The sequence below is a fragment of the Artibeus jamaicensis genome, unplaced genomic scaffold, assembly GCF_021234435.1.
Source record: "Artibeus jamaicensis isolate MK-2021 breed Jamaican fruit bat unplaced genomic scaffold, CSHL_Jam_final scaffold_1964, whole genome shotgun sequence".
Taxonomy (NCBI): Eukaryota; Metazoa; Chordata; class Mammalia; order Chiroptera; family Phyllostomidae; genus Artibeus; species Artibeus jamaicensis.
This window is the reverse complement of record NW_026522030.1, coordinates 57,427,301-57,442,286: the sequence shown is the minus strand read 5'-3', so window position 1 is coordinate 57,442,286 and position 14,986 is coordinate 57,427,301. Positions and strand designations below refer to the sequence as shown.

The 14,986-nt window shown below is 38.7% G+C and overlaps 1 protein-coding gene across 1 annotated transcript in view; it reads right to left on the bottom strand.

Moving 5' to 3' along the window:
* Positions 1-14,986, bottom strand: part of FOCAD (focadhesin) — a 321,710-nt gene that overhangs the window by 40,220 nt on the left and 266,504 nt on the right. Inside the window, exons 31-35 of the mRNA XM_053656269.1 lie at positions 14,160-14,282; positions 13,627-13,704; positions 12,912-12,983; positions 11,566-11,668; positions 9,606-9,686 (exon numbers count right to left, since the gene is read on the bottom strand). Of these exons, the coding sequence (XP_053512244.1) occupies positions 9,606-9,686; positions 11,566-11,668; positions 12,912-12,983; positions 13,627-13,704; positions 14,160-14,282 (457 nt within the window). The remainder of the gene's footprint in view (positions 1-9,605; positions 9,687-11,565; positions 11,669-12,911; positions 12,984-13,626; positions 13,705-14,159; positions 14,283-14,986) is intronic.

The following is a 14,986-nucleotide window of genomic DNA, read 5'->3' as shown; positions in this document are numbered from 1 at the left end:
TACAACGCATTTAAAGAAGAGCTAATCCCCATTCTTCATAGACTATTCCAAAAAATCCAAAAGATGGAAAACTCCCAAACTCCTTTTATGAAGCCAGCATCATCCTAATTCCAAAACCAGATAGAGATACAACAAAGAAAGAAAACTTCAGGCCAATATCACTGATGAACATGGACACTAAAATTCTCAGCAAAATATTGGCAAATCGCATACAATAATATGTCCAAAAGATTATACACCATGACCAAGTGGGACTCATCCCAGGGATGCAAGGATGGTTCGATGATCGCAAATCAGTAAATGTAATACATCACATAAACAAAAGCAAAGACAAAAAGCACATGATCATATCAATAGATGCGGGAAAAGCTCTTGATAAGGTCCAACACCCATTTATGATAAAAACACTCAGCAAAGTGGGAATAGAGGGAGCATTTCTCAATATAATAAAGGCCATATATGAGAGACCTACAGCCAACATCATACTCAATGGGCAAAAACTAAAATCTTTCTCACTAAGATCAGGAACAAGACAAGGATGTCCACTTTTACCACTTCTATTCAATATAGTTTTGGAAGTTTTGGCCACAGCAATCAGGCAGAAAAAGGAAATAAAAGGCATCCAAATAGGAAAGGAGGAAACAAAACTGTCATTGTTTGCAGATGACATGATAGTGTACATGGAAAACCCTATAGACTCTACCAAAAAACTGCTCATACTAATTAATGAATCTGGCAAAACAGCAGGATACAAATTCAATATCCAGAAATCAAAGGCATTTTTGTATACTAACAATGAATCAGCAAAAGCAGAAATCAAGAAAAAATCCCATTCGATATAGCAAAAACAAAAACAAAACACCTAGGAATAGACCTAACCAAGGAGGTAAAAGACCTGTATGCAGAAAACTACACAGCCCTGAAGAAAGAAATCAAGGAAGACACAAGCAAATGGAAACATATACCTTGTTCATGGATTGGAAGAATTAACATCATCAAAATGTCCATACTACCCAAAGCAATATACAGATTCAATGCAATACCTATTAAAGTACCAATGGCATATTTCACAGACATAGAACAAACACTTCAAAAATTTATATGGAACCATAAACGGCCCCGAATAGCAGCTGCACTTTTGAGAAAGAAGAACAAAGTAGGAGGGATCACAATACCTGATACCAAACTGTATTACAAGGCCCCTGTAATCAAAACAGCCTGGTACTGGCATAAAAACAGGCACATAGACCAATGGAACAGAACAGAGAGCCCAGAAATCAACCCAACTCTCTACAGTCAATTAATATTCGACAAAGGGGGCAATAACATAAAATGGGGTAAAGATAGCCTCTTCAACAAATGGTGTTGGGAGAACTGGACAGCTACATGCAAAAAAATGAAACTTGAGCACCAACTTACACCATACACCAAAATAAATTCAAGGTGGATACAAGACTTAAATAAAAGCCATGACACCATTAAAGTCCTAGAGGAGAACATTGGCAAGAAAATCTCAGATATTCCATGCAGCAACATTTTTACGGATATGTCCCCTAGAGCAAGGAATATAAAGGAAAGAATAAACAAATGGGATCTCATCAAAATAAAAAGCTTCTGCGTGGCTAAAGAAAACAGTATTAAATTAAAAAGACAACCAACTGTATGGGAAAACATATTTGCCAGTGATACCTCAGACAAAGGTTTAATCTCCAAAATATACAAAGAACTTACATGACTCCACTCTAAGAAGACATCTAACCCAATTAAAAAATGGGCAAAGGACTTGAACAGACACTTCTCCAAGGAGGACATACATAAGATCCAGAGACACATGAAGAGATGCTCAATATCATTAGCTATCAGAGAGATGCAAATTAAAACCACAATGAGATACCACTTTATACCAGTCAGGATGGCTATCATAAACAAAGCAACAAACAACAAATGTTGGAGAGGGTGTGGGGAAAAGGGGTCCTTAGTTCACTGTTGGTGGGATTGCAGACTGGTACAACCATTATGGAAAACAGTATGGAATTTTTCTCAGAAAAATAAAAATCGACCTGACTTTTGACCCAACAATTCCACTGCTAGGATTATATCCTAAGAATCCTAAAATATCAATATCAAAGAACCTATGCACCACAATGTTCATAGCAACACAATTTACAATAGCCAAGAGCTGGAAGCAACCTAGGTGCCCATCAGTAAATGAATGGATCAAAAATTGTGGTACATATACACAATAGAATTCTATGCAGCAGAGAGAAAGAAGAAGCTACTACCCTTTGCAACAACATGGATGGAACTGGAAAGCATTATGCTGAGTGAAATAGGCCAGGTGTTGAAAGACAAATACCATATGATCTCACCTTTAACAGGAAGCTGAACAAAAAAACAAACAAGCAAGTGAAATAAAAACAAAGACACTGAGATAGAGAACAAGGGGACAGTGACTAGAAGGGAGAGGGAAGGGAATTTAAGGGAGAAAAGGGGGAGGGGTCTTGAGGAACAAGTATGAAAGACACAGGGATGAGGACTAGGGGGGAGGAAATGGGAGGGAGGTGGGGAGCAAGGGGTGGGGGGGCTGGGATGGGAGAAATAGACAAAAAACTGTACTTGAAAAATAACTAAATAAAATTAAAAAAAAAAAGAATTTTGCATTTAAAAAAAAAAGAAAAGAACTCTAAACCCATCTGGGACTATCAAGGAAATTTCTCTCTTCCCCACTGAGGAAAGAATATTTAAACCAGGATAAAAAGATGAGTAGAAATTTTCCACATTCCTCAGAAAACACAGGTAGAGGTAATTACACGGTGGCATATTTGTGAGGACTAGGTGCTTAGCTCCCCGCCAGAAGCTATAATCGTAACAGCCACCAGAAACAGCTGATGGTTCTGATGCCAGTCAGATTCTAAGAGTTGGTAGGGTATTCTGTCTTAATACCAAGTACTTCAACCACATTCAGTCTTGTCAGAAACAAAAACATCCCTGAGCCCCTTAACACCATGAAGGCTGCCCACGGGAGACCAGGACCTGACAGAAAGGCAGCTGTGGCCCAGTGGAGATAGGAGAGTGGTTACATTTACAGGGACTGAGAAATGAGCAAATATATTGAGAATAATGGGTGCCAGGTTTCTTACTGTCAGAGAATTTCCAAATATGAAAAGAGGGAAAGGTAGAGTGAATGGACCCTGTGGCACTGAACTATAATAGGAAATATTAGCGTAAACTTGTGGTCATATATATATGTGTGACCACAAGTCATATACATACACACATACACATATATGTGTGTGTATGTATATAGACACTTTTACATATATTTAAAAATTAATATAGATAAGAGAAGGGGTGGAGAGGGAGAAGGAGGGGGAAGAGGGAAAGACAGAGAAGGGGAGAGAGAATTTCCTAACTGTCCCCTAAAAGGGCCTGGGAATAGTGATTACCCCAGTAGCAAATGCATAAACTGTGGCTGGATCCTGGCATCTAAATATTATTCTGCACTAGAAGGAACCTGAGCTATCTGGCTATTACAGGGATGAGGCTGATACAGAATGAGCCTAGAACATCTTGTGCCACAAAGAAAGAATCTGAAAGAACTATAGGATCACGTCAAAAGGACACAAGAGCCAACTTCAAGAGGCTCTTACTGATCTAATCTGGAACAATTTGAGGATCAAAATAATAACTGAATAAAAAATTAAACAAAATGGAAATTTAGTAGTCCATACAGAGAAGGAAGGAATGAAGGAAGGAAGGAAGGAGCTCATTATCAGTATAATATAATGTCTACTAAATGTAAATGGAATAACAGAATTTTAAGAATTACTTTTGATACATTATAGTAATAATTTGCTCAGGCAAAAACACATGAATGAATATTAAAACTAATGGGTGAAAGAAGGATAAAGTCTCAAAATACCTCCACACATCATCCTAATTGATGATAAGGGGAAAACACAAGCTTCATAGTAGAGAAACTTGGAAGCTACCCCTTATGTGATCAAAACTAACATCAGGGGAGGGAGGCAGACGTCACCTGCCACCTGGTGGGATGTGGTGAGAACAGCAGAGCTTCAAGTTCATGGTATCCCTGCCAAAGATGACTGACCTGACTCTCTACGAGGAACAGCAGTAAACCCAAACAGGAGACTGTTCTATGATAGACGTCACTTCTAATTTTAAAACATATTGAAGTCATGAAATACAAAGAATAACTGAGAAACTGTTCCAGACTGATGGAGATTGAAGAGATATGGTAAATAAATACAGTGTGACAGTCAAAATCAAATTCTTTTTATGCTAAAGATATCATTTGGCCTACTGGTGAAACCTGAATAGAATACCAGGTAAAAGGAATATAGGAGTTAGCTATTTTCATTTTTTTGTAAGTTTGAAATTATTTCAAAATAAAAAGAAAAAAGGTACATTAAAAAACTGCCTAAAATTTAAATAAACAACCTCTTAAATAGTAAATACATGTAAAAATGTTTATTTCTTCTAGCAATGAAATGCAAATTAGAGTCTTAAGTTATCCTTTTATACCTGCCTGGTTTTGCCTGTAGTCATTTGTTTATGTACCTGTTGGTTTGCTTTGTAATTTGGTAACTAGATAGTATTTAATCTCTACTTCCTTTTCTAAGCACTGTTACATAAAGTAATTCACAGGCTCATAACCCTCACCGAAACTATAAAGACAGTTGATTCCATTATTTATTTTCTCCACTTTACAGGAGCAATTGAGGATGAGAAACTACAGCAGCTTTGCCTGAAGGTGCTTGGCCAGTACGTGGCGGAAGTGGGCATGAACCCTGGCAGTCTGACCCCTGTGCTTCATCCTCCCTGACTGACTGCTTTGCATCCTCATGCAGGCTGAGGTACCGAAACCTGCTACCACCCTTTGAAGAGTAAGGAGGTCATGCCATCCCTTTAGTCACCAATTAAAAATTGCTGAGAGTTCTCCTAAGGAAAGCTATATGCACAAGAGAGAAAATTACATATATAAAGATGTTCTTCATAATAGAAAAATTTAAAATGACCAATAGGGAAATGGTTAATTTTGATTAACTTGCATTAAATACCTTTGGATTTTATTGTTGTTCGAGTGCAGTTTTCTGCCTCCCCCCCCACCCCGCCCCAATCCCCACCACCCCAGCCCTCCCTCCCTCCCTCCCTCCCCTGTTTCTACCCCCTTGGTTTTGTCCACGTGTCCTTTATAGTTGTTCCTGTAAATCCTTCCCCTTCCCCCTCCCCATTATTCCCCTCCTTATCCCCTCTGGTTACTGTCAGTTTGTTCTTTTCAGTGTCTTTGGTTATATTTTGTTTGCTTGTTTGTTTTGTGGATTAGGTTACACTTATAGGTGAGATCATATGGTATTTGTCTTTCACTGCCTGGCTTAGTTCACTTCACATAATGTGAAATATGTTAAAATTATGTGTACATAAAAGCAAATTAAAAAATAAAATTAAAAAAATGATGGATGCTGTTAGAGAGTCATGGGGATAAAAAAATTGGTGACATTTTTTTGCTTCTATATATTTTCATGGTGTTTACAACAAAAACAGAAATCAAACACTCCCAAATCAAACACTCCCAAATCATACCCATTAACAGACATCAAGGACGCAAGGATTCTTTTCATACTTTTCTCCAAGTCCCCCTTTGGAGATCAGTGGGGAGTATGTTCATTTATATGGGGAGTTGTTAAATTTGCCAAAAGCAGATAACAAAGTAATATAAATCTTATGATTTAAGATAGCGCGCACATCTGGAAGGACATATGCTGGACCATCTATTGTGGCTCATAGGTGGTGAGACTGTAGGGGATTCTTTTTCCTTCTTTATACCATTATTAACCTTAGTATTATTCATACACAGGTGGCCATTTCTAAGAACTGGTTAAACAGAACTGTACAGAAAAATTGTTACTAAATTTAAATACTTTAAAATAACAATCTTGTCAACTGAGCCCACAATTTCATCAGAAAAAATAGGACAGCTTTCTCATACCATTTATTTTACAAAGTTCACTAATTGTGCTTCTTTGGCTAGACTGGTCAACAATTATATCTCATATTAATAGTCCAAAAATGATAAAAAATATACCAATCTATAGTTTATATATAAGATCAATACTTATATATACAGATCACTAACCAATGAATTCATATAACAAAAAATTCCACTCATAATGACTTTCTCACAAGGATTTAGATATACTTCCCTCAAATAATACTTCTTACTGTGAATTTTAAAGTCTAACAGAAAAATACAAGCTTAGAAAATTAGCCACCTGCCCTAGCAATGGAATAAGAAACATAATCCTAAATTGTTAGATACAAATACCTAATGTTAGCACCAAAAAATGATTATTTTATTACAAATTTTAATACATTTTATTTATTGATTTATTTTTTAAAAGATTTTATTTATCTCTAGAGGGAAAGGGAAGGAGAGAGAGAGAGAGAAAGACATCAATGTGTGGTTGCCTCTCATGCGTCCCCTGCTGGGAACTGACTTGCAACCCAGGCATGTGCCCTGACTGGGAATCGAACCGTGATCCTTTGGTTCGAAGGCCCATGCTCAATTTACTGAGCTATACCAGCCAGGGCAAATTTTAATACACTTTAAATGCTTTATAAAAAGGCAAATAAAATCTTGAAATCTGAATATGCTATGAGGTTGAAAACAAAAAACCAAAGATCAGAAGTCAGAAAAAAAGAAATGATTAGAAAAGAAGCATATATAAGTCAAAATTTAAAGGCCCTTAAGGGGACAAACAATTCCATGATACAAAGAATTCGATGATAAGCAAATTTTAAGCCTAGCATAGTCAAGAAATGTCCATAGGAATAGATACTGATGAAGGTTAAGGAGTAACACATCTGCTGGAAGGCCAGGGCTGTGATGGAAGAAGAGTGATGACAGGGTATAGCAAAAACAGCGATATTCAAAATTATTAATGGAAGTCTTTAATAACTGGAAGGCATTTCATCTATTAGTTATGGCTTGAAAATGCAGGCCTGCTATGAACATGTGCGATTCTATGAACATCTTTTATGTTCTGCCACGTGAGTGAGAAAAGCCCTCAGCATCAGAGAGCAGATGAACATTTTCACGACCTCAGATTTGATTGCCTAAAACTGAGAATGCGATGCCCAATCTCTGGCACGAGTGTGGCGGAGGGAGGACTCAATCCGTTTTCCCTCCTCTAGTGAGTTATTAAACAGCAACAGAGGCAACGAAGCCATGCTCTCCCTAAAGTTTGCTCTCTTCTGCCTATACCAGGCATGGTTTTTATCCTCAAAAGGCATTTCTTCCTCAAAAGAGCTCACCAAAGTTGTCATCCTTCCTATCAGCGGCTCCACTGGGCTCTGGTGAGTGACATCCAGACATTTAAACTCAAAAGCTGTTTCAGAAGGGAGTTATTAAAATTCAAATGAGCTGGGCATATTGAAGAAGAAAACACTCCTTTGCATGCACACCTCCGCGTTTGGTCATCCCATTTAGCCCCACAGAGCAGGGTCTGGTTTTGTTTTTGTAAATGGGCCTGGGAGACTGAGGTCAGCCTCCCACGGCCCCCATTCCTCTGGGGTCATCATTAGTAATGTGTAAGGCTGAATAGATTTTCCTCTGAATCTAGTCAGCAAACCTGACAAGAAGGCAGCCCTCTCCCACAACCTGAAAAATACCAAAAATCTGATTGACAATGGGGCATTTTTTAATACTTCATTTATCTGTTTAGAACAGCTCTCAGGAAGACCGCACGTATCGTCACTGATGCCAGCCCCCTGATTTTTTATTTTACAGCAGGACACTTCTTGTTGGCCCATGACTGCCCAACCATATGGATGTAAATGTGGCTAATAATTTCCCACAGGATTCAGAGAAAATTCATCTCTGCCAAGAAATATGGATCTAGGAAGCCAAGTGACAATTTATTCACTAGAAAAGAGCCTATCTTTCATTTGACCTTAAGAATTTTTTTCTCATGGAAATGACCTTACATTATTATCATTTAAAAATTTTATAAGAGCCCTGGCTGGTGTGGCTCAGTGGACTGAGTACCGGGCTGTAAACCTAAGGGTCAGTCAGTCATTCGATTCCCAGTCAGGGCACAGGCCTGCGTTGTGGGCCAGGTCCCCAGTTAGGAGCATGAGAGAAGTGGCAGATGAGTGAAACACTGATGTTTCTCTCCCTCTCCTCCTTCCCTGCCTTCTGTGTAAAAATAAATAAATAAAACATTTTTAGAAATAAAAAATAAAACTTTTATATCAGTGAGCAATCTAACAAAAAATTTGGCAAAAATATATATCTCTAGAATTATTCTAGCCATGAAAATTTTAGATGTTCCTTTGGTGAAAATTTAATAATTTACTAATGAAGACATCTCTATTTATAATATCTACTTTAAAGATACTTAATTTATATTTAAACAATTGTCTCTGGGTTGATATGGCAGCATGGCACTTTAAACAATTAATTCCACATGGTGTGTGATATATGCCATGTTTATATATAAATATTTATGTGCAACAATGATAGAACCATATATCAGTTTCCATTGAGGATATGGAAAAGCAAATCATGCTAACTCACGACTCCAGGATAATGGCACAATTTCTAGAACTCCAGAAACAAAAGAAATTCATCTCCAAACTATGAAAGTAGTTTAAAATCTAGAAGCTCCAAGGATTACTGTACCCAGTTGGAAATCAGACAATGCAACACTTAATATCCCTTTCAATGGTAAGATTTTATTCTTCCACAATCTTCATTAATCAGATCTCTTCATTTTCATTTGTGTAAAAACTTCCCCTAAAGTTGGGATGGCCTTGTGATAGAGACCCTGGTTTTGTCCACACTGGCCTCAGCAGCCCAAGGAAGAATGAAACTAGCAAATATCAGTGAAAGATTACTACATGGATGAAACTGGTTCCTGAGCTGCGGCATGTTCGGTTCAAATCCGTCTTTTCCTCACAGCAGTGAAGAGTACATGTATATCACTAAAGAGTGTTTATTTAATAACATACATGGTATTATTCTGGCTCCAGTTAAAACAAAAGGCACTCAATCTCTGTCTTCAGATTGCTTGTGCTCAAATGTGGTGACAGCAAGAAAGAATCACAAAGGGAAAAAATGTTTGCAGAGAAAAAAAAACACAAGCTAAAAATAAATCCCAGAGCCAACAAGCACAGGGCGATCATACCAGGTTCGGGGTGAGGCCTACTTCCAAGTCAGGTCCTGAAATGCAAACTGCACCCAGGGTCTGTTTTCTCTTTTTAGGTCATACTCACTTGAAACTGACAAGAAAAGTAATGTGTGCTTATACCTTTCAAATAACCAAGTGGAAGATTAAGGTCTTCACAGAGCCCCCCAAGGTCACATACGGTGGTTCCAAGAGACTACACGCTGTGTATGCTTCATGTACCATTTTTTGTAGCTGGGATCCTGATTACCTCTATTGCAAAGATGGTCTAGAAGAAAATACTCACCCCTTCAGACCTGTGTCATTTAATCACAAAGAAGCAATTTTTGTGCTCAGGGCACACAAACTTACATATAGAAAAAAAAGAGATAAAATGTAAGAAATGTGTTTACTTGCCTTTTTTTCCTCCCGTAATGAAGAAGCCAATGACTGCTCTAATAAAACTGCTTTCAGGCAAATAGCTATAGTCAGTAGGAACTGTGGAGACAGAAAATGATCAAATTAACCAATGAACTTGGCGGGACTAATGAAGGGAAGATAATGATCTCATGCTGCCATATCAACCTAGAGACAAACCAGAGATGTTCATGCCATTAATCTCAGCACAATACTCTGTGGCTGCAACTAATTCTATTAGATTAAAGCGACTGGCCTTGAAGTAATCACTTAGGCTATGTAAGCTATTTAAAAATGGCAGTAAACCTAGTCGAAGTCGGAAACCACAGAGGAGGAAAATCTTACTGAAGCGGTTAAAAAAAATCCTTTCCACCCTGTCACATCAATGTGTCCCAATCCTGTGACCTCCTTAGTGTCGTCAAGGTTGCTGGGCTTCCAGGCTGAGACCACCATTCTGGGAGCCACTTCGACACATCCTGAATCAAATATATGAAGCATGAAACATAATGATCAGTATTAATAGCAACCAGCCTCTTACTTCGTGAGGCAGGGACCTCTAAGTGACCAACATGTACAAATAACCAGATGTTGCTGACCCGGAACAGTGAGGCGTGACATTTATGCTCACTGAGTCTGGGGAGTTTGCTAGATTCATTCCCTCCCAGTCCCCCGTAATTGTTGCATGAGATGGTTTTTACTGCAATAAATGGCTCAGTTGGAAAACTCCATCAGAAACAAGTAGCTGTACTTTTCCAGACATACAATCATTTGTTCCAGAGAACCTGAGTGTAGGATGATTCACTGTGACCTGACTTGAGGATATGTGGGCCAGACCATGTAGCCCAGAACATTTAAAAGCCCATGTAAAAAAGCAAAAGCCTGACATAAACATGCTATTCTACTGGGACACTGTGGAAGCACTGCCCTTCAAAACTCACGTTACTAAGGGTTTCCTCTGATGACTAAGCTTTTTCTCTTCCCCATTTTAATATGACAGCTTCCAGCTGTCCAAAGTTCATTATGTTGGGAATGCTGTGGAATAACGTCCTATATCTGTAGCTAAGGGGTGACTGAAAGTGAGGGAGACAGTAATTACAGGGGCCCATGTTCATGGTAATGTTGTCCACAGACTACCTGTCAGGCGATATGTGAACCTAGGTGTTAATGAGGAATCTTTGGTACCTAAACCCCTCTGGCCTGGGTCCAAGAGAACCCGTGGGTCAAAGTTCTATAAAGAACAAGGGGCAGATACAGGTCCCAGTACATTACAGTGATGCTTCCCCAGAAAATCTTTAAGTGCAAACATAAATTAAGCATACAGAAATTGCAAATATTTCTTATTGCTTGTTATAAAAAAAAACTGGAAATAGAAAAAGCCTTGATACATTAAGACCTAGGATTTCAGTTTCAGCCAACAAGAGGCACAACTTTAAATGTACTTACCCCATTATTTTCTCAAGAGCAGGAGCCAGAAGAACTCTAGCCATATATGAAGAGACTTTTAATAAAATACAAGTTGTACACAAACCATGATTATTACATCTATTAAAGTAAAACAAACTCCCTTCAAAGCTTTAAGGACCTGGCTCTTTTTTTCTGGATTTGTCATTAAACTAACTCTGTACATAAGTTACATAATGTTTCTAAGCTTCAGGTTCTTCACCTGTAAAATACGGGTCAGATGTAATTTCTAAATTGTTCTCTAAGGGAGGCAGACAGTTAGAGTGACAAGAGCATGAGCGTTGGAGGCTAACAGATCTGAGTTTAACTGCTGTCCACCACTAGCTGCCTCGTGACCCTGGGTAGGTCAGGAAGCCTTTCCACGGCCCATTTCCTCTGATGTAAAACAGGGACCATATCCACCCCTGAGGGCTGTTGTGGAGATGCTCTGAACAGAGTCCAAAGCCCCACGTCGGCAATCCCTCCCTTCAGACCCAGCATCCTACGGCTCCAATCTTACCAGAGGTTCTACTTTGATTTGAGGACAGAGTAGATAGGTGAAGATGTCCTAGAAGCCAGATTGCATTGGACTGAAGGCCAATCACCCCGGACACACCGATGACCTATGGATGAAAATGGAACAATTCAGTGATGGTTCATAATCCAAACTCCATTCAACAAAAGGTCATTCACAGAAAGTCACTACTTTTTTATGAGATGGTGGCTTGTCTAGTAATGAGAAGTTCTACATCTAGTCTACTAACCCAGGAACATGCAGGTGGTTAACAAGGGTTACTGAATCGATCGATTGATCGATCAATCAATCAAATGGTGACAGAAGAGCATATTAATGACTGTGCCAGGTATCACTGAGTCAGATTGGTCTCAAAGGATATTAAAAAACCAGAGAAGCAAATCCAGAAGGTAAAGAGGTGACAGTTTCTTAGGATTAAAATACCCCTAAAATAGGATATTATTTTGTTCTCTTCCTTAAATAATGTTCTATTATGTTTGACCATCCATAGAAGCATTTTTACAATAGTTTAAAATACATTTTTTCTCCCAAGTTAAAGAACTTAAGTTTAAGTAGATTTCTTTGTGAGAATATTCATATCCATACATGAAAAACAGTTTCTTCTGTTCCAAAATTTGTTTTCCTTTAAAAGCATGAATTACTAAAACTTTTCAGGTGTTACGACCGGCTACATTTTATAAGAAGAAAACAAGTATGCTAAGTGAAAAGACTACAAATGACTACCACGCATTCTCTGCGCGGTAAGAATACCAACTATGCCAAGAAGAGGAGAAGGCTCGGAAAGTGTACAACCAACATTAGCCGCAACGGCCTTGTGCTGGGGGGGCCAACAGCAGTACGTTTGCAGCTTGTTCCACTCTGTCTATATCTTCAAATTTTATGCAATGAGCACAGTACTTTAAGTAAAAATGTTAAGATATAAAACCATTTCTCTGCACATAAATATGTTTATTCTTCAGACAAGGATAATGCTCACAATGACTTACTCAAACGCTTTTGCCCATGACACCTGAACCAGTGTCACCTGACCATGCAACTCAGCGTCCGCCCTGCCCCCCTTGCAGTGCTGGGCTTTAATTTTTAAGGGAAACTAATGCCAACGTAAGTGATCTCAAAATGCTAGCTTCCTTTTTTTTCCAGAGGCAGTGCATGTTTGTCAGCAAATGTAGGGGCATAAACCACTTTCAAATACCTGTTAAATTCACCACCAATAACCCACGATTTCCTCATTTTCTAAGTAAAAATGCTTGTATTGTGAAAGAGAAAAAAGACAGAGGGGGAGAATCTGCTTTCCCGCTGAAGGGTTTTATCCAATAAATTCCTCTTCTCACCTGTGTTAAGGTTCTAATGACTTCATTAAGCCTGGCTTGAAAATGCAAGCTCTGGGTGGCTTCCGACTTCAGCTGAAAGAAACACAAGAATATCCACTCCGGCATCCGCAGAAAGTAAAGAGTGATATTCCCAGTATAAGCTGTCACCTTCTACACTACAGACCGATCTACCATTATGTCCTTACATTTCAGAAGCAGAGGCTGTCAGCCCCGGAGAGCAGGGCCCCTGCTTTATTTGTCATTGGTTTCAGCTGGGTGGCCTGTAGCCGTCACTTAAGAAACCTTTACTGTATAAACAAAGGAACTCCTTAGAATTACTTATAAACTTAGGCATGTATGTGTCCACCACAAAAAAAAAAATTTAAGTGAAAAAAATTTCTTGGATACTGACTTAAATGTTACAGATGCAAAACGTGGTTTCTTATGAATGACTTCTGAACTTTCTTACGATTCAGTCACTTTTCTCAGGCAGGGAACTTTGTAGAAAGTACTGAAGTTGACTAGATTTAATCCCTACAAACCAAATAAAATAAGGAAAAATCTATACACAAAGAATTCTCAGCAAGGGACAATTTTGCACACATTAAGTCACTGCAAAGCCTGGTATTATCATTTCCGTGAGCATATGTTCTCTTGTCCTTAGCATGCTGAGCTATTAGTGTTCTGCTCTGGTTGTGGCTATGTACACATTTAGATTTCTCTTTTCCTTTTTTACCTGCATTACATCCCCTTCAGAGCCTACTGAGGCCACCATGCCATGAAGAGCTGCCAAGCAGAGCATTGTGGATGAGCCCTGAAAACAAAGAATAAGTCAATAGGGAAACAGTCCCTGGGATTGAATTCTATGACTTATGACATCATGGAGACATAAGTGGTTAAGATGGTATGAATTTGTAGGGTCAGCATAACCTGTATCAAACCTGAACCAGAAATGGCCTTAGACTTAAAGAAAGCGACATGTTAAAGTTATTAGATCATAGGTGGCTTCTTCTTGTTTTTTATTTTTCAAAACCACAATGTTGTTTTCAATTAAAACACTGACCAAATAACCGGTTCAGGAAAAAAAGTATCATAGTTGACAGGACGTATTGTTCATAAGGGCTGGAAACTACATGTTTCTCTTCCATTTAAAATTGCCCAATTTTTATTGTGAAGCTATATTCCTGAGCAGTACCTTTAAACCCTCCAATTAAGTAGCCCTTTTTCCTTTCTAAAAAAATGAAACAAAATGCAGGAGGTGGCTTCTACCTCTGCTAGCACAGTTCTGATCCAGGCAGGGAGCAGTCTGTTGCCCAAGTCTTCGGCTTTGCCATGTCCACACACAGACAGACCATGAACGATGTTTCCTAACGCCAGGGCAAAACCTGAAGTCTGTCATAAACAGATAGAAACACAGGGTAAGGAAAAAAGCAGAAGAATGGCGCAGAACAGGACGCTTACACAGAGCCGCCCTTCTAGGGGCTCCCCTTCCTGCTGACAAGTTTTTTTTGCCATCCGAAAATCAGAGATTGGCAGATTTTTAAAATCTAGACTTTGGTTTGCATGAGAAGCTACAATCTAACTGTGAGCGATTAAGCTGCAGTGAGTGATTTATTTGAGGAAAATAACACTACACTATTGAGCAACTTGGCTCATAGGATCCACATTCTCAGAAGGGGCTGGGATGAAAATACCAGAGTAGATTGCACAGCTCAGCCAACTCCCGAACAAGCAGAGAAAATGTCTCACACCGAGCACTGCATATGCAAACTTCTACATTTTGGAGTTGCAAAACCTACTGTAAGTGACCAGGCATATAATCATAAAGTAGCAACAACAGCGAGCAGGTAAGCTTAAAACCAGTGAATTCTGAAATAACTCACCATGGCCAACATAAGAGTTAAGAGAAACCTTTAAAAAAATAAAACCACCACCACCATCAATGGGGAAACTCTAGAGTATGTGTAATCAGACAAAACATGCATTTTTCAATTTTTAAAACTGTGGTAAAATACAGGTAATGTAAAATTTACCATCTTAATAATAATTTTTAACTATGCAGTTCAGTGGTGCTAAGTACACTCATACTGTCCTGC